Source organism: Epinephelus moara, chromosome 7, assembly GCF_006386435.1.
Source record: "Epinephelus moara isolate mb chromosome 7, YSFRI_EMoa_1.0, whole genome shotgun sequence".
Lineage (NCBI taxonomy): Eukaryota > Metazoa > Chordata > Actinopteri > Perciformes > Serranidae > Epinephelus > Epinephelus moara.
In genome coordinates this window covers 22,716,963-22,740,387 of record NC_065512.1, presented here as the reverse complement: position 1 = coordinate 22,740,387, position 23,425 = coordinate 22,716,963, and the positions used below count along the sequence as shown (strand labels likewise).

At 41.3% G+C, this 23,425-nt stretch overlaps 1 protein-coding gene across 3 annotated transcripts in view; it reads left to right on the top strand.

The window, feature by feature from the left end:
- The window catches only part of galnt13 (UDP-N-acetyl-alpha-D-galactosamine:polypeptide N-acetylgalactosaminyltransferase 13), a 58,845-nt gene that overhangs the window by 13,227 nt on the left and 22,193 nt on the right, over positions 1-23,425 (top strand). For all 3 annotated transcript variants that reach the window (XM_050049521.1, XM_050049519.1, XM_050049520.1), the window contains exons 3-8: positions 10,918-11,086; positions 14,778-14,944; positions 16,205-16,412; positions 19,487-19,657; positions 20,374-20,491; positions 21,840-22,020. In XM_050049521.1, the coding sequence (XP_049905478.1) occupies positions 10,918-11,086; positions 14,778-14,944; positions 16,205-16,412; positions 19,487-19,657; positions 20,374-20,491; positions 21,840-22,020 (1,014 nt within the window). The remainder of the gene's footprint in view (positions 1-10,917; positions 11,087-14,777; positions 14,945-16,204; positions 16,413-19,486; positions 19,658-20,373; positions 20,492-21,839; positions 22,021-23,425) is intronic.

Sequence of the window (23,425 nt, the reverse complement as noted above, 5' to 3'; positions counted from 1 at the left end):
AAAAAAAGTAAGAAATCAGGAAGGGGGCAAACACTTTTTCACACCACTGTACATACAATATTTTCCATCCTCAACATGATACATTTCTGGGCTTTAGTTTGATTTTAGCTGCAGTGTTACTCCTAAAGATGTGCTGAAGCATATTCATTAAAATTCATCAACAATCATGAGGAATAATTACAACAGTGAGAACAAACACCTTTATTTATCAAGTGCATCATTTATAGCAAGAATTTTCACTTATTCTTATGCCCATGAAGTAAGCCATCTGTCATTCACATATCTCAGTCTGTTTATATCACATGTAGCTATATTTTATTGTGTACAATCTGCTATTAATTTGAATGTGATACCACAAGGTTGCATTAATGTTGCAGTGGCACACAGAGCTGAGGTAAGATGACACCACGGGGTGTGCTGCAGAATGCTTTCAGCTGTTTTTCAGAAGACAAAAATGTAATTCTTACTGTGAATTAGTGTTTAGAGATGTAACTCCCCTCCAGGTACTCATACCTTTGCAGATATACACTTAATGTCACACAAGACTTCTCATCTTAATTGCTTTGAATCTTTGTTCTTTGTGAAAGCATCGCCTCAGTGTTGCAGTTAGGCTGAAGGTGCACATCAGGGCAGCATAGTCGAACTCTGCAGGGCATTTTGTTCCCGGCCTGATGCGGTTTTGTGTTCAACAGGAGCTTCTCTGATATATAATGTAATGCCAGCTGGGTCAGACTCGCATGGAAGCAGTACGGGTAAAATGTATGAAGGAAAGAGAATGGCTCAAGCTTGTGATGGAGCCTCCAACTGTGCACCGCTACACAGGCCTTTTCCTACAACGTAATGAGAATGAAAAGAGCTAGAGGACAATCTGCATGCAGATTAGTGTCTGAGTCCACCTTGACAAGAGGATCAAAGAGTCCAGCTGAGCGCTCACAAGACATTTCAATAACCACACAGAGAAGGCTAACATGTAGCATATGTGGCAAATGTTGTTTAAAGAGTCTAGGGTTGCACATGTATTGCTAATTTTTCAGGAATATGAGCGTATGAATCACGTAACGGACAGGTTGACAGAAAGACATGTGGCACTTTATTTTTGTTGAGCACTGAAATGTGAGTGATGGTGTCTCAGAAGACTCATTACCTGTGAGTGTGAGGGGAACCTTTTCACTGTAATTGTTTGGGATAAAGCTGCAGGCAGGGACATTGAATTAGATTGATTGATCCGAGGACAGGCAGAGCCACTGTTTTCTTCCCAGATGATCGTGGTCATCTTTTATAATGAATGCTCTGTGTCAGGGGGGAGAGTGTGTGTCGTGCTTGAAAATACCAGAGAGAGTTTGTTTCCTGAGGCTCCTCTGATCTGTGCGTTGCTTAGCAAAACCAGATTCATTTGAGCGTTGGATGGATAACTTTGAAAGGATGAGCATGAGAAATGATGATTTACAGTCATAATGAAGGAGCAAAGTTGTTAATTAGTCACATATATTATTTCAGACTTGATGTAATTAGCTTCTGCAAGAAAAACAACTGGCTGCCGAACGCAGCACACGGATTCTGACAGTTGGTGTACAAATAACGAGTAACAGATGAAGTTAAAGGCTTTAAAACAAAACCTTCCTGTTAGCGAGGATTCAGGATTCAAATTACTTAAATGTGCCTTAGGGGCAATTTGTTTTACACACGGTAATACAACACAAATATATAGAATAGCCTAAATTATGCACAATACAGCACAAGATCCGAGTCTCCTACACTGCCACCTTGAACCAAAGAAGAAGAGAAAAGAAGACACAATAACATAATATCCAGGGTTAAAGTTTGTTTTAAAAAACGAAGAGGAAATCTGTGTCTATTTGTGCTACCTCTATGGAGAGACTGAACCTTTACCCTGATGGAAGCATCTGGAACTCAGCATGTAAAGGATGCTAAGGATATCGAGGAAATCCTTGATGTTTCCCTTCACTGAATTGTTTCTTTTGTGACATGAACGACAGCCGTCCCTGAAACCTACAAATAATACATGCTTTAGTGAAAACAAAGCTAAGAGTCTGCTAATATACTAGCAGCTCTGGCTGTACTAAGCCACAGCAGTGCTTTGAGCTAAATGCTAATATAAGTCTGCCAACATGCCCACAATGACAATGCTAACATGCTAATGTCTAGCGGATTGAATGTTTACCATGTTTTAGGGCTGGACGATTATGGCAAAAATAATAATCACGATTATTTTGATTGATATTGAAATCACGATTAATAAACATTGATTATTCATTGATTTCAAAACTCCACCAAAACTCAACTTTAAATATAACTTAAAAGAACAGCCAGAAATAAATTAGTAAAATTAGTAAGTAGTAGAAAAAATTAAAAATAATAATAGTAAATTAAAATAATAATAGCAATAAAAACAACAAATAAAAATAAATACTAGGGCTGACCCAAAAAATTCTAAGCTTCGAAGCTTCGTTTGATGGCACGAGATTCGATTGTGAAATTTTTTTTGGAATATTCAGCCTTTTTTTTTTTCTCCTGTTTTTTGGGGGGGGACCTTGAACGCAACACCATCTCCGACAAGGAAATAGAAAGCCCGATGTGCAATGAATGGAGACCTATTATCCTGCTTGAACACAGACAGCTAAATTCTTTCAACATTGTGACAATAATGATAAAATAGGTTTTATTAATGTAAAATAATATGCTAATGATGACATTTTCCACCAGTCCACTGCGCTCTGAGTCTGGTGTCAGTGACACTTGCTGCTCTGAGTCGCGCATCTGCTTGCGCTGCAGTGCGCACCAAGGGTTTTAATTTTTAGTGTTAAATCAAAAGTTAAAGGAGCAATAAGCGAAATTCATCATTTCTAGATTGAAGGAATTAAAAAATTGCTATGTGAAGAACTAGAGGTGTAATTTCATCTGGAGTATAGCATGACCTCACACAACTTCTCTCTGTGTTGATCTCCAGCCCCTTGTTTACAAGCCGGTCCGGCTGCGCGTTCATGTACGTTCATGTAGCTTAGCTATTTCCCTGCCTACTTCAATGATGATGGTACCTGTAATAAATGTAATATATTTGCTGAGATGGAGGCGAGGCTCAGTGACTAGAAGAGCTGGTAGAAGCCCTACATAGCTGTAAGTTACTCCAGTAGCCGCAGTAGCTCTAGTGCTAACTCCAGGAGCTAACGCTAACGTCCCTACTCTGCGTGAGCCGGAGCCATGAGCCGTGGGCTCACGGGCTCACGGAGAAGACTAGGGACGTTAGCGTGGTAGCCGACTAGTGCTAACGCTAACAGGAAAGCATGGAAATAGCTAAACACAGCAGAGACTGAGAGTGAGTGAAAGACATCGCTAACTGCTAAACTAAGCCAAACTAAGTTGGCTGTTTAGGTTTTATTTCCTCGCCCCTGTGGCGAGTGAATCTGCCTGTAGTGAAACCGGGGCTAACCGGTGCTTCCTCCTCAGGCTCCATTTCACTCAGCTGCCAGCATAGCCAGTTAGCCTCCGCTAGCTTCCCAGCTAACGTTAGCCCCGGCTCTCCGTTTAGATCCAACCGGAGCACCGAGCACACTTTGTTTTGGTCTACAGGCAGTGCATAACAGCAAACCTAGTGGTGAAACGATTTCGCTTTTTGCCCCTTTAAACACTACTTAGCAGCAACCAAAAGTATTTTTTCGTTATTAAGTTATTAACTTTTTTGAACTTTTTCCACTCGTGTTGCCTTGGGGGGCAGCCACGACAGGATGACAAACTTTGCAAACAATTTCCTTTTGCTTGACGTCCGTCAACTTGAAGCCAAAATGTTTCCAGATGACTGAAGTTGTCCTACCTTTCTTCTCAACCAAAGGCTGCCTTTCTGCCATGTTCTCAATCGCTCACTCCACATATTATTGATCCACACACGTCACATGCTTGCTGCTGCTGCACATAACACAGGTGCATTCACGGTGCTTTTCCAGCACAGGAACTTACATACACGCCGCGCCGTGTGGCGCATTAATCGTTTTTCTCCAATTATAATGTTTTTATGATCGTGAGAAGCCAAAATCGAAATCATGATTAAAATTCGATTAATCGTCCAGCCCTACCATGTTTACCATCGTAGTTTAGTTTTAGTGCCTCAGTAAAGCTGAGGCTGATACAGATATTTAGTCATAGAGTATCGGACGAATACAAATTTTGAAAATATATTGGCGTTAAATGAAAAGTTAGGGGATCACAAAAGTTATTGTAATTCATCTGGAGGCAAACATGAATGTCTGAACCAAATTACTGCAGACCATCCAATAGTTGCTGAGACATTTAAGGGTTCAGTTTGTAGGATTTAAGGGGATATTTTGGCAGAAATTACATGCAGTATTAATAACTATGTTTTCATTAGTTTATAATTGCTTGAAACTATGAATCATGTTTTTGTTGGCTTAGAATGAGCCGTTTATATCTACCTATGAAGTGGGTCTTCATCCATGGATTCAGCCATGTTGCTTCTACAGTAGCCCAGAACGGACAAACTAAACACTGGCTCTAGAGAGTGCTATTTGACTGTTTGTGTCGGCCGCTGTAGTTCTACACGTTTGACACACGGTAGAAGTTTCCCTTGGTTGCAGTTTTCAGCCTCACCATTAAATGCCACTCAATCCTACACACTGGATCTTTAACTAAAAACAACCTCCAGGTGGCGCTTGAGGAAAAGTCAGGGGATTGTTTCAGTCATTAGGCTTTATCTTCGGGGGACCATGAATGCCTGTACACAGTTTTTACAGCAATATATGTAACAGTTGCTGAGATATTTCAGTCTGGAACAAATTGGTATTCCAGTCGATGGACAATCCAAAGAGCCTTGCAGCACGCATAAAATTGGAATAAAGGATTAACAATTAGTTGACAGAAGCTCCAGCAGCCTCTGCAGTTTTGACAGAGATACACTGTGGCACAAATATCAAAGTTTATCTTAAATGTAAACTGTGCTGCTTAAAGCAGCTGTGCGGAACTTTTTACCATCAATAAAACTGCCCCTAGTTCGTATCACCCCCCCTTGAAGATCCGCATATTTATTTGAACCCAACAGCGACAAAAAAGCCTTTCTCTATATGGCTATTTAGCGTAGCCTCACTCGGGTTGGACACACAGCGGAAGTCAGCAAACCAGAATACGGCACCCGAGGCGGAAGTGATTCTGCTCTTTTGCACTTTGCACTTTGCTGCACTTTGCAGCAATCACTAATCCTGGCGTGATTGAAACTTTTTTTCATGTTCCTAAGATGAACTGGAAAAAACGCACCAGGCCTGCAGGAGCTGATGGACAGCTTTCAGTCGGGTGAGTAATATCGTCCGTGTCGTCTCTTTGTTTGCTTTTACCGAGTGACCTAGCGTACCTGTCCCAGAGCCAGCTGTTGCTCACCGGTGTATCCCTCCGCGTAAGATGTACTGACCCCCTACAAGTGCCATGCTAACCGCTGTCTCAATATGAAAATGATAGAGAAAGGGCATAAATCCCAAATCGTCGGAGTATTCTTTTCACATAATAATGCGGACTCAGCAGATGACTTGTTAACTGTTTATTCCTCCTTACACCGAACGTACACGGCTGCTTCTCATTGTTTCCAGTAGCACAACAACGGTTACTACATTACCCAGAATAACTTGAGGCTCACACTACTATGGTAGCCTTAGTAGCTCAAAATACACAACAGATTAGATTAGATCAGAACAGAAACACGACAGGAGAATTTACTGAGTAATTTTGCTGTTTCCACTAATTACTTGGACTGACCTGACGTTAGTTAATCCTCTCGCTCTCCAAAACAAATGCATGCGGTAATTGCCGGCTGCAGTCGGAATTTTACGACACCAGGCTGTGGGTGTCATACCGCTTCGACCAAAGGGGCCCTATAATCAACGAAAACGAAAAGTTCCGCACAGCTGCTTTAAAAAATATTAATTTGTCCATTATTTTTTAACATTGAAGTTGTAACAAAGACATAGAAGTGTAGTAGTAAAGTGGGAATGACAGTTTGCCTTGTTATATCAAGGCCTGAGGACCTTCTCCTACAAAATTTACAAAGTATTCTGCTCTTTGCAGTTCTTCACATATGATAGTAATGCTCCACACATTATTCAGTAATTCACTTTAACAGTCAGATTGAAATACTGTATAAATAATTTTACACTTCATGTATAATCTGTAGGATTAGTTGTTTATGTTGTGGTGAAAGCGAATATATCATATATTCATATGCTGTGTTTATCCGTAGCGGTCGACTGATGGATTGGAGAGGCTCAGCATGTGTTTGATGGACACTTTATTCAGTCATCCAGCTCAGCTCTCGAGCTGCGTCCATCAGATTTAAGCCAGTGTCCAAATGGAGAGTGTCAGCAGCACCGTAAACAAAAGAGCAGGATCAGCTGAGGTTAACAATCCAGCAGACACCAGCCCGTCTCCATGAGGGGTCGCAGGGAATCCTCTTAACCTGGGACTGTGCAGCTAATGTGAAATGTGTGTCCCCCTTTCATGGAAATCACTGGCTCTGCTCAGAGAGATTATTAAAGAGAGCACAGTCATAAATCCGTGGGAGGTTATTTACCTTTGGTGAAGGGAGCTGGCTCTGTGTGGTGGCGGCGGCAACGACAGCAATGCTGATGTTTTGCAGGCATTTGACTGTATAGCATATAGCTGAGAAGACCAGTAGTAACTCTAGAAAGGATTTTGCTTTCATACTACTTTTTCATCTATTAATACCGACGTTCTCCTAAATCTTCGAATTCAAGACCTCGTAATAGATTGAATTAAAATTAAATATAGCTGCCAGACTGCGCAGTGCTTAATACCCAGTCCGCCCGAGCTGCAGCATGCAGGAGAGAGCTTAAGCAGAAGTCTGTATTAAACGTCTGACACTGTTTCTCCACATCCACTGATGTGTGAGGAACCTTTACCAGTGCAAGTGAGAATGACATCACATTGTCTGTATGTGCAGTGTTATTAAGTGTTACGGAAGGGAATACAGCATGCTTTTTATATGTGCACACCTTGTACACAGCACAGTGCTGCCAGTACATGATCTGCTCTTTAAACACACAAGTTTGGTACATGCACATTGATCTGGAAAATTACGCCTATCTAACGTTGCCTGGCTTTATGCCAGTAAAGAAAATTAAACTCTACAGAGTGTACAGAGATAGAACGAGCATGCTTTGCCGCGCTCTCCGCAGCCTGAAGAGACTGATAATAAACTCTACCCAATGCTTTTATTATACAAAAGGGATCTCTCAGAATTTATCTGTTGTTCATTCCCTTTGTCATGGATCAAGTAAGATTAAAAAAAAAGGCCCACATTTTTTTTTTAGAACAGCAGATTATATATTAGGGCTGCAACTAACGACTATTTTGACTGTTGAATAATCTATCATTTTTTGTACAATTCAGGTAAACACTGGAAGTTTTTTATGGTTTTATATGATTTAATGAGAAATAAATGACTGATTGGCTCATTTACCATTAATTAATGGCTCTTGTAAAGCTCTCAGCTTTTAAATTTAGCTTGGTGTGGTTTTATGTGTTGGATATCTAAAAATAAAGACTGATTAATAGATGAATACTTTGAAAATAGGTCTTTAAATGAACTTTCCTGCTGATACAGAGGAATTTTCAACTGGAATCCAGTCCTGTCATTGTGTACTAAACAGGTTGCTATAGTAACAGTAGGGCTGTACCCAAATATTTGAATATTCGTTTCTATGGGTAGGTATTCATTATGAAAATTTGGTATTCGATATTCGTTTTTTTTTATTTACTTTTTTTTTTTTTTTATGTAATTTTTGGTGCTAAATGTAGTCTTTTTGTTGTTGGTAAATGTAGGTTATCAATAAAAATCAAAACTTTGCATTGTTAAAAATGTGAAAATATAGTATCGCCTACCAACTGAGCTTGTGCGCACGGCACGCTTGAGCGCATCCGTCTGAGGCTGTGGATCAATGCCAAGTTTTACCACTTTATCACTATTCCCTCTAACTTGTAGCTGTTTTTTCGTTATCTTTTGAATTTAATATGAATTATGGAACTGTTTCTGTCAACGTTTGTTTCCCCCGTTTGTACAATAAATTATTGTTTAAAGTTTCAACAAGTTTCTTTTGGAGTGTGTGACACAAGTGTGTTTTGAAAACGACCGCGGACTGTCACCTGCTCAACGCATCAGTACCTTCAGATGCCATGACAGTAATAGATTATAGATTAATAGATTATAATAATAATGTCAAAATATAATTTACAGACTGATTTAACAGACGATCACTGCTGCCCGACCTGCAGGTCCATTTGCGGGTCCCGCGGGTTATGGGTCGACCCGCGCATCACTACTCAGCTCAGTCTATAAAGGCTGTACACAACAGTAAGGCTATAGACATTATATTCTTCAGGCCGGCAGAACCAGCAGCGCATCGGCTCTACAGTGCACAGCACTGCTGATTAACCATTTTATTGCAGCACAGACTGTCTGCCAGCAACCAATTACTTGCTTCCTACAACTTGTTTCAACGGTTCCAATTTAATCAGAAGACAAATTAAACAGGATGTCTAGCCAATGTGAAAATCAAAAGAAAGCACAGAATAATGTACTGAAGGAGACTGTTGTGCCATCACATTTTTTTGTGTTTTGAGAGCAAAGATCCGGTCACCGATGTGTAAAGCTCCGCAATACAATTAGGTCCGAAAAAACCCCGGAGGAGTGCTTTGCAAGGAGTCTTTGAAAGGAGCCGAGCCTGGCGTAAAACCGGAGAGAGCAGGCAGCAGCAACCCAATTTTGGCACACACATAGACAGAAGTCATAAATTACTTTGCGATTTACAAATTATCAAATTCTCCAGTGTTCTCTGAACTTGTGTTCTGTGCACTCACCACCCATGACATCAACACATTCTCTAGCCTTAAAGTTTAACGTTGCTTTAACGTTGCAGCATCTAAGATTGTAAAGTGGGGGCACATGTGAACAGGGTTGTTTTTTAAATTATAATTATCTGCTAACATGACTCTCAATGCCATTAATTTATTCATAAATAGAAAATGTATTTCAGAAAATAAACATTACAGCTCATAATGTAAGGTGACATGGCTTTTAACGTTAAGCTTACTTAAGCCCCGTTTCTACCGAGCAGTACGGTACGGTTCAGTTCAGTTCAGTACCCTTTTTTTCCGTTTCTACTTTGAAAAGTTGTGCATGGTGCCAATGGAACCGTTCCGTTCCTTCCCAATTTTTGGTCCCCCCTCTGTTGGGGTACCTAGCACACAGATCTGGTACTAAAAGGTGGAGCTGTGAACACTCTGCTCAGGGCTGAGTTATGGCTGGTTATGTAATCACTGTTCATACCATGGAGAGTTTTATTAGTGAACTGTAACTATAAAATGAAAGGATGTTTTGCTGATTCTCGCAGCAGCTGGAGTCGGAGAAAAAATAACTTAATTCACTGGGCCGACTGCCGGCAACTTTTAAGGTGGAACGCTACCCTGTTATGTTACTAAATCCATGAGTTGATGACGTGAAACCATGAGCACACCTTAAATTCCTCTGTGACAACTTTGACCATCACATTAGTTTTCATATGACATACACTTTTAGTAATGAGTGAATCTTCAAGTGTTTATATGTATTCATTTCGACCGGGTTATATTCTAATCCTCATGCGGAGAAAATAAAAAGCGTTGCGGAGCGTCGTTCCTGTGGGCTCCAGCAACACTAAACCCCTGAATTTGCCTGAGAAGGACTAAATACACAAATGCGGTATTTTTAAATATCCCATGGAGAGAGACTCTCACTGCAGCCTGTTTTATTTTGTCGGCGGGCAACTTCGTTCTGTGGACGATAATCAAGGTGCAGACTTCCATCTGTGTCACAAGTGATGAGGAAATAAAGTGGGTGCTGGATGGAGCAGTGAGTGACAATAAGCCCACCCACATATAAGGGTACTGTTTGTGGTAGAAACGCTGGGGTCTTGGTACCATGTCTGAAGGGTTATTTTTGGTTCCAAAGGTACGTGTTTGGTGGAAATTTTAGCTAACTAACAAGCTAATTAACTTACAGAGAGGATTCTTTATCATCCAGAGAGCCAACGTGCCTCCTGTTAAGATGCTCCAGCATAACTGATGTGGTCTCATGTCAGGCAAGGTCAGCTTTGTAAATGCTACAGGTAACAACCTTTGTAGCCGAGTTAACACTAAATTTTCCCCACACATTGGAGGGTTTTGATTGTAAATGTGCTGCCATCATGCTGCTGTTTACTTCACCCCAGTAAGCTGCGTCACTATCGTCATCAGGCTGCTACTCACATTGCTGCCAATAACGTCAGTAAGTAGTCGACTATTAGGTTCGTTGGCAGCTAATTTGCTCATCGATTTTTGTTGAATATGTTGATTAAACGTTGCAGCCCTATTATATATTTATATAAATGATCAAAGAAGTTAATTTCATATACATATACAGTTTGTACTAAGTAGATCATTCTTCTTCATTGAAGCTTACTTTGTAGTCAAAACAGCGCTATATTTATAATGTATTTGTTCAACTTTTGCACTCTTACCTCTGCCCCGAGTTCTTGAAAAACCACCACAACCTTTTTTTTTTCTCCACTGGTTAGAACAGGGCGCACAGCCAACAGACTGGGGTCAGGGAGGTCAGTCTGCACTCATTACTATCTGCCCCATTTAGAGAGGTGGTGTGGAGCATTTGTAATTTGGTGGTCTTATATAACGTAGTAGTTCCTCTTATATTGTTTCTTTATTAAAAATATGACTGAATAAGACTGTATATACAAAGTGATTTATTTTGCAGTGCAGTTTGCAATTAACTTCTCACCCCTTTGGAGAATAAAACAATAAGGGGTTTGATTTCTCCTCACCTTTTTTTTTTGTCTTGCCTCTGCTGTGTTACAGCGGTAATATCTCGGAGCCATGAGGGTCCAGGGGAGATGGGCAAGGCAGTAAACATCCCCAAGGACGACCAGGAGAAAATGAAGGAGCTCTTTAAGATTAACCAGTTCAATCTAATGGCCAGCGACATGATCGCACTCAACAGGAGTCTGCCGGACGTGAGGTTGGATGGGTGAGTAAGCTTGGGTGTCTTCCAGATGCATGCTGTGAATCACACTGCTGACCCTTTAACACCAACACAGGCATACAAACCAGACTAGCCTTGCACAGTCCTCACCCTGCTCCTCCGCTGCCTGCAAAACTTTGGTACCTTTGATACCCATCACACATTGCAAGGCGCTGTGGTTTCTTTATGAAAGAGTTGACATTCTGGCTGATATTTTCAACTTTTGTCTTCTTTATTTCTTGGGATTTCACTCCTTGAAGAAGTATTTCACTGCTGGAAAATGTCCTTTTCATAAAACTGGGCTGTCTATGCTGTAGACAGAGGCAAATACGTTTGAAATTGGTGGTGTATGACGAGTGAAAACAGAAACAAAGGACTGTGGCATTTGCTTTTTTGCACAATAGGTAGAAAACCTACAACTACCAGAATGCACTGCATCACACTAGACCAATAAATGCTCCCACTGATGGGCAACGTAATGCGAGCGTGGCCGTTTTTCCACAGGAAACAACATGGCGACCAGTTGCTAAGAAATGATCTTCAAGTACATTTAAACAATACGCTAAATACACTTTTTTGTTTTACCACTGATTTTAGTTTTTTAGCCTCCGTTTTACAATACAGTATGGCGCCCACTTCCTGCTCACAAACTCTCATATTACTGCCAAACAGTGCACTCAAATATGTTTCTGAAGAAGAAAGAAGAGCAAGAAATATACAGGCAAACAGAATCTTGGTTTGTATTTGATCAGCTTTGCCTAGTTTTACTACTCTGAGTTTGAGAAAGCCACAGAGGGGAAGAGGCTACAGTATACTCTTTGTGTCTGTTGTGGCGGACATACAAAAATGCAGTACAATCTGTACTTTCTGTGACAGCACTCGAGCCAACAAATAACTTGAGTTAGGGATGAGCAGGGAGATCTGGGCACTGGCTAGATGAAGGGAAGTTTAACAGTTTATTTACACATACTGCCCACTGTTAACTTCATTATCACACAAAACTGTATGAAAACTGGCAACGTATCCATTTAATGTGTGCAAACTTGTATGCCGGGTTCATTAGAAACTGTTCCAGTATTTAGACAAATGTGTTGGATGGCTCAGCAAGACAGCAGAGATTCGTTCTCTTGTCAAGAGTCTCAACAGGGTTGCAGACAGTGATGCAGACAAAATGCTCCAAACTATCAAGGCAAGATTATTCTAATGATTAAAGTAATTTTTAAACTGTTTATTGAGTCAGTTAGATTTTATTGGGCCTAATAACATTATCTAATGTGAAAAGACATCACTAATTACGGCCGCCGTTTCACTGCAGAATCCATCAGATCTCTCAAGTGTGTACATTATCCCCGACATTTGAATGGGAGTGGGGTTTTGTTTACTGTCACTCAAGATCCACTTGAGCACTTAATGAAAATCCAAGGAGCAATTTGTGTGAAACATGAGCACATTCGTCTCGGGCTGCTGATATGCACCGGCATTCGCCTCTCGTGGAGACATTATCCAAGTGATTCATGTTTAAATATTCCAACTGAACACGAGTTCTTCACAGCACTTTCATTAAGTGGATGCCAAAGGCTCTGCCAGTCAGACACCATGAGAAATAGGCCACAAGAATGTCTTTTTTTCACACCTACGTTCCACAGTTTTCTTGCCTATACGAAGAAAATGCCAACTCTAAGACTTTTTGCAACATGGAGATGCAAATATAAAGACCATTTTGCCTGCCTAGTGCAAAAGAAGACCTATATTTCTGAGAGGAAGTGAACATTCAGCTGATTGCAACATTTTTTTTCTGTCCATTATGGCTCCATCCTTCTCTCAGTATAAATATTACAGCAGTTTTATTACAGAACACAGCTTAGCTGTGCAAAATTTCTCCAGTTGTGTGGTGAAAATTATCCAGAGCTATGCAGAATTGCCAGTCGTTGCCTCTGAACGGCAATAGCATTTTGTCTTGAAGGCAACCTCCTGGCCTAGTTGTGTCAGTCAGTGCTGTCGCTTTGAATAGACAGGACTGAGCTAGCTGTGCTGTCTGCTCCAATGACTTCTTTCACCCTCCGTCACCTCCCAATGCCCCTCCTCCTGCCCCAGCCATCCACCTCTTCCACTCCTGTAATGCAGCTCATTCTTTATTCAACATCATTCATGCCGTCCCGACTTTGCCACATTCTCAGTCTTTGGCTTTGACAGACAGCCCATCAAGCTGAGGACGTGCTGACGTAGCTGTCAGCACCGGTTTTACTTTTTCTACTCTCTTTAGAGATATTTGTCAGTGAATCTCGTGTGACAGTGTTTCTGCACTGATGGCAGGATTGAAGAGCAGCAGGATACTCTCAGATTCTCTTCTCAGACACTTTTGATACAATATAATGAGCTGCAGGCGCAGAGTACCACTGAGACTACAGTATGTAGACAGGGTTTATTTTAGATTTAGGTATAAGAATACAAGTGGTTATTTTCAGGTATTACATTAGTCACAGTTAAGTTTAGCTGCTACTAATGATTTTTTTAGTTTTGTAGAATAAATGAATCATTCAGTCTTTAAAGTATAAATTTAAGACATCCATATTCAATTAAAAATATGACACTTGAGAAGCTCTAAACAGCAAATGTGTGAGATTCTATGTATTATAGGATTGATATATGACCAAAAATGTTATTGATTATATCTGTTTCTTTTTTTGAACAACAACTCAATGTGAATCAGGGTTTTATCTCTAAGTGGTGAACTCTAAACAGTGGTTCCAAACCTGAGGGTGGGGACCCTCACAAGGGGACCTTACGTGAATCTAATGGCTCGTTAAATGATTACAGATGAGTAAATAATTTGAGCTTCAGACCATCTTAGGAAAGACTGTTTCACTGAAATTGCATTGCTAGGCAGCAGCTTTGGTCCATGGTTACTTCCTGTTAGTTGATGGCGTTCACATACACTGCAAAACATTACAACAGGAAATACAAAGGGACCCATTTAGACTGTTCATCTTGTCAAGTTTGATACGGTCTATAGGATCACACCGGCCGCTATACAGTGATCCGCAACTTAAAATGAATGTGGGCCAGGTGCGTTAAGTGGGGGAGCCATTGGCCCCTTCCTTACTTCCAGCTCGATCTTGGCCTTCAGTTTGCTCTCAACTACACACATGTAAAGCATTTTGTGCATATTGTGTCTGCTTGATCTGTGTGATGATACCGAGGTGACAGACAAGTTTACAGACATATGAACACTTGGGGAAGTACTCAAAACCGCTTCTTTGGTAGTTCCTGCCACAATAGATGCAGGGCCACATTTCGCCATGATGACACACACACACACACACAGACTCACAAGGTGAAAACAATACCAGTTTTTTTATTGTGTCACGGCTGGTTAAAAAACCCCTTTTGCTTCACAATAATCAACCAATAATCACTGTCTGTTTTGTGAATTGATTTTTTTTTTTTTTTTTTTTTTTTTACCTCTACAGGCATCTAGAAAATGTTAGAATGAAATAATGAGAGAAACTCTTAAACTGAACTGCTCGCATGTTCAAACTCATGCAGTAGATGTGCGCCCTGTCATGAGAGGTCATAAGTAGACATGGCTTTATATTAACTGCCGTTATACCCATAGCTCAGTGAGACTGTTTAACTAATTACTTGCCGTTCAGTTTTACTTCACCGACCTCATTTTGTCTTCCTGTTGCTCCATCAGCTGTAAGACCAAGCTGTATCCAGATGACCTGCCAAACACCAGCATCGTCATCGTGTTTCACAACGAGGCGTGGAGCACACTGCTGCGGACAGTTCACAGTGTCATCAACCGCTCTCCCAGACACTTGCTAGTGGAGATTGTGCTAGTCGACGATGCCAGCGAGCGAGGTTGGTAGTCTTCATCCCAACTAGTATCTGATAGAGTATCTGACAGAATCACGGGTTTAACTCCGAAGGCAAAGGATACAGGACCTACGTTTTGAATTTGAGTAGGCTGATGATTACTGTGAACAATAAGAGTAAGGCTCTAATCAATAAACTTAGAATGTAAGAAATAGTGAATACAGTGTAGCTTTTTATCACTGTCACATGGATCTGATAATAAATACAGCAACTAAATTGAAATGTAGAGCTGCAAATAACGCTTGTTTTTGTTTTGGATTAATCAGCCGATCAGCTGACAAATTTGTTTCAAATCTCAAATACCTCCAGAAAAAAATGGGATTGATTTACTGATTGATTGGGGACTGCCTTTAACAACAACAAATCTATATCAAAACATGCATTTACAAACTCCCACACAACTCGTGCAGTAAAAACCAAGTCTCAGTTGTATGCTCAGTGCTTCCCAGACACATGCATTTTCGCTCAGTCTTTACTATTCAGAATTGAGCTGAAAGTGAAACTTCTCTATGCTCTGCTCAAGCCAAAATCCAACAACAAGTCTGCATGTGGTTGGGAAGTACTGGGCATACGACTTGGATTATACTCTGCCAGCAACCTCCAAGGCTGAAAAATTAAGCCAATGCAGCGCCAAAAGCTGCAGTTACTTGAATGGCCATTTGAGGCTGGCTCCAGAAGTCAGACAACCCCCATAGACCCCTATGGTGAACGCCCAACTTTACAGCAGAAATAAACATGTTTACAGCCTGGTACAACAAATGGAATTGGTCTCTTAACTTTAAGAACAACTGTAAAGGGGTGACTGTATAACTCATCCTTATACATATTATTAAGGCATAAAGTTATCCATAAATTAAGATCAGGCTTTCTGCCGATAGTGTCCTCGGCTTCTCAGTCAGATCCACCCTTGGCTTCTCCACAGCACCAGCCTTTTGCCCCAGTACAGTCAATTCTGGCTCCAAAAAAAACAAGATGCCGACAGCCAAAATGATCTTGAGGCTTTAAAATCGAAGCCCACAAACATGACATTATAGTAGCTACGGCCATTATTTTATTCAGTCTATGATTACACTGCATGAGTTGGGTAAGAGTTTGTGAATAGATGTTCAATATAGTTTTGTTATTGTCAAACATGTCACCCAATCACTCAATAAATCAGTATGATCTGCGTTTTCCGAACTCAAGGTCGCACAGCATGCACTCTGCAGGTGCACCTTTGCTGAAATATCTGTTGTTTTGTCTCAGACTTTCTAAAGAAGAAGCTGGAGAACTATGTGCGGACTCTGGAGGTGCCAGTGAGGATCCTGAGGATGGAGCAGCGTTCAGGTCTAATCAGAGCCAGGTTGAGGGGAGCAGCCGCCACCAAAGGTCAAGTCATCACTTTCTTGGACGCTCACTGCGAGTGTACTGTTGGCTGGCTGGAGCCCCTGCTGGCGCGCATCAAAGAGGACAGGTGGGAGCCCAAATGAACCACACTTGATGTTTCAGGTTTAATGATGACATTCAAGATGCTGATATGAAATAACAACAAGGTTCTACGTCTTAGAAGCAGTTGCTTCGGTGCTGATGGGCTTTTCATTGTCAGTCACTTTAATCTTTTGCCTGAAACATGCTTTAGTAACACTGGCATTATCACATTTCACTTCAGTTGCATCATCGTGTGCTTGAGCCAAAGCTCTATCTGAATATTGATGGGACAGCAAACTATCAGTTATGAATACACAGTTTGAGCCTGACGCTGCTGATAGGAGAAGATAATCATTTTGCATCGTTTGCTTCTGCTGCTGCCTCGGAGGGAAAGCTAGCTCCAATTACTGTAGCTTTGTTTTTGTGTTAACTCTGGAGCTAGTTGACACTGGTAAAGTCAGGATTAAAGTGGACAAAGACACATTTAGAGACAAATATGATGTGTTAATTTATAGTGACAAAGCATTGACTTGATTTATGTAACATGACAACATTAAGGTATTATTTCAGGATTTTTCTTCCTGCCTTTTAAAAAAACAGAGGGTGTATCTGCGGTGTGTGTGAGAGTGACATGAATGGATGGATAGATTGATAATGATTCTCCTGCGATCCATCTCATATCTGAGGTCAGACACATTCATTTTCCCTCAGGGAAGAAATCAGTATCATATGACTCAGAATATTATATTATGGAGCCATTACACTTTTACTGAATGCTGCTGCAGATGTATTGATGTCTACAAGTATGAGCGCAGACTGATGAGATGGTGCAGAGTATATGGTGCGTTAACTGCAAGATCACATGATTGATGATACAGGTTGTTTTCGTAGTTCCAAAGGACTGAGGCAGTTAGATTTTGTCCGATTCTCAAATACACTGGCAAATGTATTCAAAATGCAGTTGACTGTGTTTCACTGTTGTGTGAATTTCATCAGAAAAAAAATCCAGTAACTAGTTTTGCTAGGTTGTAATTACAAAGCTCATGGTATTGTTGTATTTTCTTACAGTTACACTTGAAATTCAGTAATACAATAAGTCATGTCAAAGTGAGTAAATTAGTTATCATTAGACATAACACACTATGATAAAGGACAGACTTTACATTTACTTTGATATACATTGATCAGCTAAAACATTACAACCATTGCGGGTGAAGTGAATAACTTGGATCATCTTGTTACGATGCAGTGTTCTGCTGGCAGATCTTGGGTCCTGGCATTCAGGTGGATGCGATCCACCCACCCAAACACCATTGCAGACCAAGTACACCCCCTCATGACAACAGCACTCCCTGATGGCAGTGCCCCCTCCCCAGCAGAACAATACACCATGCCACTCCGTAAAAACTGCTCAGGAATAGCCTGAGGAACGTGACAAAAGGCTCAAGGCATCAACCTGGCCTCCAAATTCCCCAGATCCCAAACTAATCAAGCATCTGTGAGACGTGCTGGTTCCCCACCTCACAACCCACAGGTCTCAAAGGTGCTGATGTCAACACCCTGGTGCCAGACAGCACAGGCAACCCCCCAGAGGTCCTGTGCCTCAACATGTTAGAGCCAAGCCAGATCCAATGAGGCCCAACTGTGGATTGGAACTACCTCTAGGGTACCACCACATCCCATGGATGCTTGATCAGATTGGGATCTGGGGATTTTGGAGGCCACTTTGATGCCTTGAGCTCTTTGTCACGTTCCTTGGGCCATTTCTGAGCAGTTTTGCAGCGTAGCATAGTGCATTGTCCTGCTGTGGGGCCACTGCCATCGGGGAGTGCCATTGCTATGATGTACTTGGTCTGCAATGTGTTTGAGTGGAGCGCGTCAAGTGGCATCCACATAAATGCCAGGACCAAAACTTTCCCAGGATTGAAATGAGATGGTCAATGTCATTCACTTCACCTGCCTGAGGTTTTAATGTTTTGTGTGATCGATGTATTTGCAGGCTGGTCCTTTATGGTTAAGATAACCCAATTGGCCAATTAACTGATTAGTCAAACAGAAGGTTAAAGGTCCAGTGTGTAGGATCTAGTGGCTTCTAGCAGTGAGGGTAGCAATACTAAAACTTCTCCCATGTGCCAAGCGTGTAGGAAAACTACAGCAGCCGACATGAAAACCTGAATGGCCCTCTCTAGAGCCAGCGATGATTTTGTCCATTCTGGGCTGCTGTAGTCTATGTAACATGACTGGCTTTGTGAAAGAAGACCCACTCGGTATGTAGATATAAAGGGTTCATTCTGAGGTAACAAAAACACAACAACTTTTAATTCTAAATTATCATAAACTAATTAAAGCATTGTTGTGATTATTATTTACCAGCTCTGCCAATAGATGTGTCTAAATCCTACACGAGGGACCTTTAATCAGCAAAAGTTTTGCTAATGGATTAATTAAGCAACCAAAAATATGTAAGATTTGCTGCTTTTCTTTATTTAATATTGTTCTAATTTGAATATCTTTGTGTTCTGGACTTCTGCCAGACAAAACAAGACATCTGAAGATGCCGCCCCTCACTTAATGGCTGCTATTTTCCACTCCTTGTTGACTCTTCATTGCAGCTTTCACTTAAAGAACTCATCAACAAATGAACATCCAGTTGATTGAAACTTTTCTGTCCATTATGATGAATAAAATATCCACAGATGACTCAGTAATAAAAATAATCATTAACTGCAGGCCTGGTGTGTTCAGCACTTGGCTCCCCTAACCTTTAAAAGACCAGCCATTATCTAATTTGCTCTCATTCAGAGTGTGTATGCTCCTTTATGTGGGTTGTGATGTAGAAACCACAATAAAAATAAAACCTCCACACCTTTCATCATATGCATTATCTGCTGTTTATCTTTATCAGGGCAGCATTTACTATAGACCGTTTCAAACTTAACAACATCAACACTCTTGGAATGTTTGTTAAGGCAGTGGCTGACAAGGAAACTATATTCTACAGTTTCCTTGGTAGCTGTCAGGAAGTAAACAGAGACCAAAGCTGTTGCCCTGGCAACGGAATAGGAATAATTAAACTCAGCATTGAATCTTACACTGTATTTTTTATTTTGTGTCTCTCAGGACAGCAGTGGTGTGCCCCATCATCGATGTCATCAGCGACGAGACGTTCGAGTACATGGCAGGCTCAGATATGACCTACGGTGGATTCAACTGGAAGCTGAATTTCCGCTGGTACCCTGTTCCCCAGCGGGAGATGGACCGACGCAAGGGGGACAGAACACTTCCTGTCAGGTACACATAGAAAACATCCCTCTTCAAAATCTAGATCATTTCTCAAGGGAATATGTGACTGACTTTCCACTTGTGCAGTGTCTTCTGATGAGGAATTAAGATAGAGGGGGTCAACGTACACACAAAAAAGGTGAAGAGACAATTTTCCTAAGTTCAGACAGATGTTAGTTTTAGTTTCTCATCTGGGCTGAGAGTGGGTTTATCTGTGACGGCAGCAGGCTACAGAAGACATGGATAGTTAGATTTCTTCGCACAATAAAAAGTGCCATTTTTATCCTGCAGATAGAAATAGATCTTTTTCCCTCTGTGTATCCCACTGTGCAAGCAACTGCCGAAATAGCATCCTGATAGTTGTGATTGTGCTCTGCTGAAGTCCAAGTACGTATGAGCTCATTTATTTTAAAAATAGACAAACAGAAACTCTGCTGACAGTTGCCGTTTTTTGGGGGGGGGGGCTACACAAAGCACGGCACAGTTTGTCATCTGTATGCAAATCACTCCCAGCAACAAACAATATCCTTAATTAAGGGCCAACTTTAACATAGAATGAATTAAAAGATAAAAGTAATTACCCCTCTAAGGCTTTGTTTCAAATTGTCAAACAAATTGGTCTTTTATTATTTTCTGAATGTTCCCTCAGAGTTACACCAAGGTACTAATAAATATGGCACAAAGACACACACGTTTACAAAAGGATTTTTTTTCTTGTCTCGCAGGACTCCCACCATGGCAGGAGGATTATTCTCCATAGACAAAGCATACTTTGAAGAAATAGGAAGCTACGATCCAGGGATGGATATCTGGGGCGGAGAGAACCTGGAAATGTCTTTTCGGGTGAGTGACAGTCTGGGGAGGAAGGTGTCTCGATTTTATCATGTCATGATGTTGGTTGATGTCAACGGGTACACGCCAGCATCCTTAATCCACATTTCCCTCACCTGCATCTCCTCGTGGAATCATAGCCGATTTCACTTAAAATCACAAATATGTATTTTTCTTCTCACTTGTAGTGCTGTTTATCAGTCTAGATTGTTTTGATGTGGGTTGTCGAGTGTTGGAGATATCAGCCGTAGAGATGTCTGCCTTCTCTCTGATATAATGGAACTAGATGGTACTGGGCTTGGGATGCTCAAAACACCAAAAAATATATTATAAAAACTCGACAGCAATATCTCTTTCCAGAAATCACGACCCAGTTACTCAAGATAATCCACAGACTTACTTGTTGTGAGCAGTTTCATGTAGGAACTATTTTCCGCACATCTACTGCTAGCTCACCTAGCACTACTGAGCTAGCTGACGTTACAGCTCAGCCAGTAAGGACGCCATTGATGTTTACATTTGGTGTTGTCACGAGCATGGGCCTCTTGTCCATGAGTAGATGCACGCCTCCTTCTGTCCAGTGATACATTTGGTGGGTGTAGTTTGGTAGAAAGAAAGTAGTTCCTACATGAAGCTGCTCACAACAAGGTCTGTGAATTATCTTGAGAAACAGGGTCATGATTTCTGGAAAGAGACATTGCTGTTGAGTTTTTCAAATGTACTTTTTGGGAGCTTTGATAGCACAAGCCCAGTGCCATCTAGTTCAATTATATTCAAGAGAAGGCAGACATCTCTACGGCTGATGTCTCCAACACTCTGCAACTCACACCAAAATAATCTAGACTGATAAATAGAACTACATATAAGAGGAAAAATATGTATTTTAGAGTTTAGGGTTAGCTGTCTCTTTAAGACTAAAGGGAGAGATTTAAGGAAGGAGGAATCATAGAAATACATATTTAGTAAAATGACATGATCTTACCTCTCAAAATAAAATAAAAAATAGTAATCCACATTCTGATTACAATGTCTCTTAATCTTTAAAAAGATGTTAATAGCTCACATCAAATTGCACTGTGATTGATCTGCAGCTTCATGCGTGACTGAATGGAAATGATGCAGATAGACGGTTTAAAGTGTTTTAAAGACAACAGGCAGCAGTTACAAGGCGAAACATTAGTCCAGACTAAAGTCCCCCTCCTGCTCTCCTGGTCTAATAAAACACAGGATGAAAGAGAAATGAGAGATTATAAAAAGAAACCTTGATGACATGAAACACAACAAGAGCATGAAATGTTGTTAAATGCTTTCTTTCTTCCATGCCACACGCAATATAAAGCTACACTGTGTGTGTCTGCAGATCTGGCAGTGTGGTGGCTCATTGGAGATCGTAACATGTTCGCACGTGGGCCATGTTTTCCGGAAGGCCACCCCATACAGTTTCCCCGGTGGAACGGGCCAAGTCATCAACAAGAACAACAGGCGCCTGGCAGAAGTCTGGATGGATGATTTCAAGGACTTCTTCTATATCATATCACCAGGTACAGAGCTGTCTGACTGTGTCTCTCTGCCACTGGAACAGCAGCGTCACATACAGACGACTGTTCTGACATGGCATGAACTCTGCATGTTTTAAAAGTTTGAGGCAGTATTTAGTTCAGTCAGGAATTACATAGATGTTTTATTCATTGTGCACCGCCGCTCAAAAGCAGATATGAACAATCCTCATTACCAGGCCTCTCTTTGCAACTTGTGTGCTCGCTGATATTACATTTAACAAATTGGTGTGAAAAGGAAAGACGTGTCTGCTCGCTTTTATTCTTTCTTTCTCTTGCATGGTACTTTTATCTTGCTCATTTAAGAATTTATATTTCTCCTTTTGCTCCAGCTCACATTGGTATTGAACGCTGCTTTTGTCGTCTCCAAACTGGGATTAATTAATTCCTTTACTTTCCGACACATTTTCTCAGTTCTGCTCTGAACTTGAGTTCAGAAATTTGACAAAGATGGTCTCGTCTCAACACAGACTTGTCTCAGACAGAGCGCAAACACACACAGGACAAACCGGAACAATAGGACAGTCTAGATTGAGAGATGAGTACCCCTCCATCTGTCGACTTAGTAATGTGATTACCCTTTAGCAGAGAGCAGTGCCCCGGAAATCTCTGGTTAAGTGTTTTAGATGCCAGCCAACCTATGAGGGATCATCCGTAATCTGACGATCTCATGGCTCAAATTGTGACCTTCTCCTCTGCGCAGTCAGGCAGGATTCTCCTACAGGCAGGTGTGGAGGCAGAGCCGCGGTTGTGATGGATGAGTCTTTCTGCGTATTGTGGCCCCACAATGACCGTCTGTTCCTCCAGGACATTAGGGAGAATGATCTGGGCCACGCTGCTGCCAGACCTCACTTATTGGCACAGAGGAACGCAGTATGCTGCTCAGGCTGAGTTTGGGAGTGGCATCTAGTGATCCTGTTAAAAGTGCATCTCCCTCCTCGTCCCTCCTCGGCACTGGTGATTTCAAGATCAAAGGGGCTATTCATCATCTGCAACATGTGATGTGCAGACCCTACAGAGGGAGAAAGAGGGAGAGAGAAGGAGGAAATAGAGAGCGAGGGGAGGAAGAGTGGCCCTCAGCTCTTGGCTTTTATCTGCCAATTTGAAATTTCTGTTCTCCAGATTAAAGTGTAGGATGTTGTTGGTGTTACAGAAGGTGCTGTTTGCATTGTCTGGCTAGTGTTGGATAAATACACAGCGCTGCAGCTCTTACATATTGGCTGGTTTTTGAATATTGTATTCTATTTTGCCTTATTGCAATCACACTCTTTGATGATAAATTACCAGGCTGGATCTTTCTACATGCAAGCTACAGTATGAGTCCTCAAGAGGCACTCTGGGGAGAAACCATCTGCCTAATGTGTTTGTAAGTGTCTGTGCCCAGTCGCTG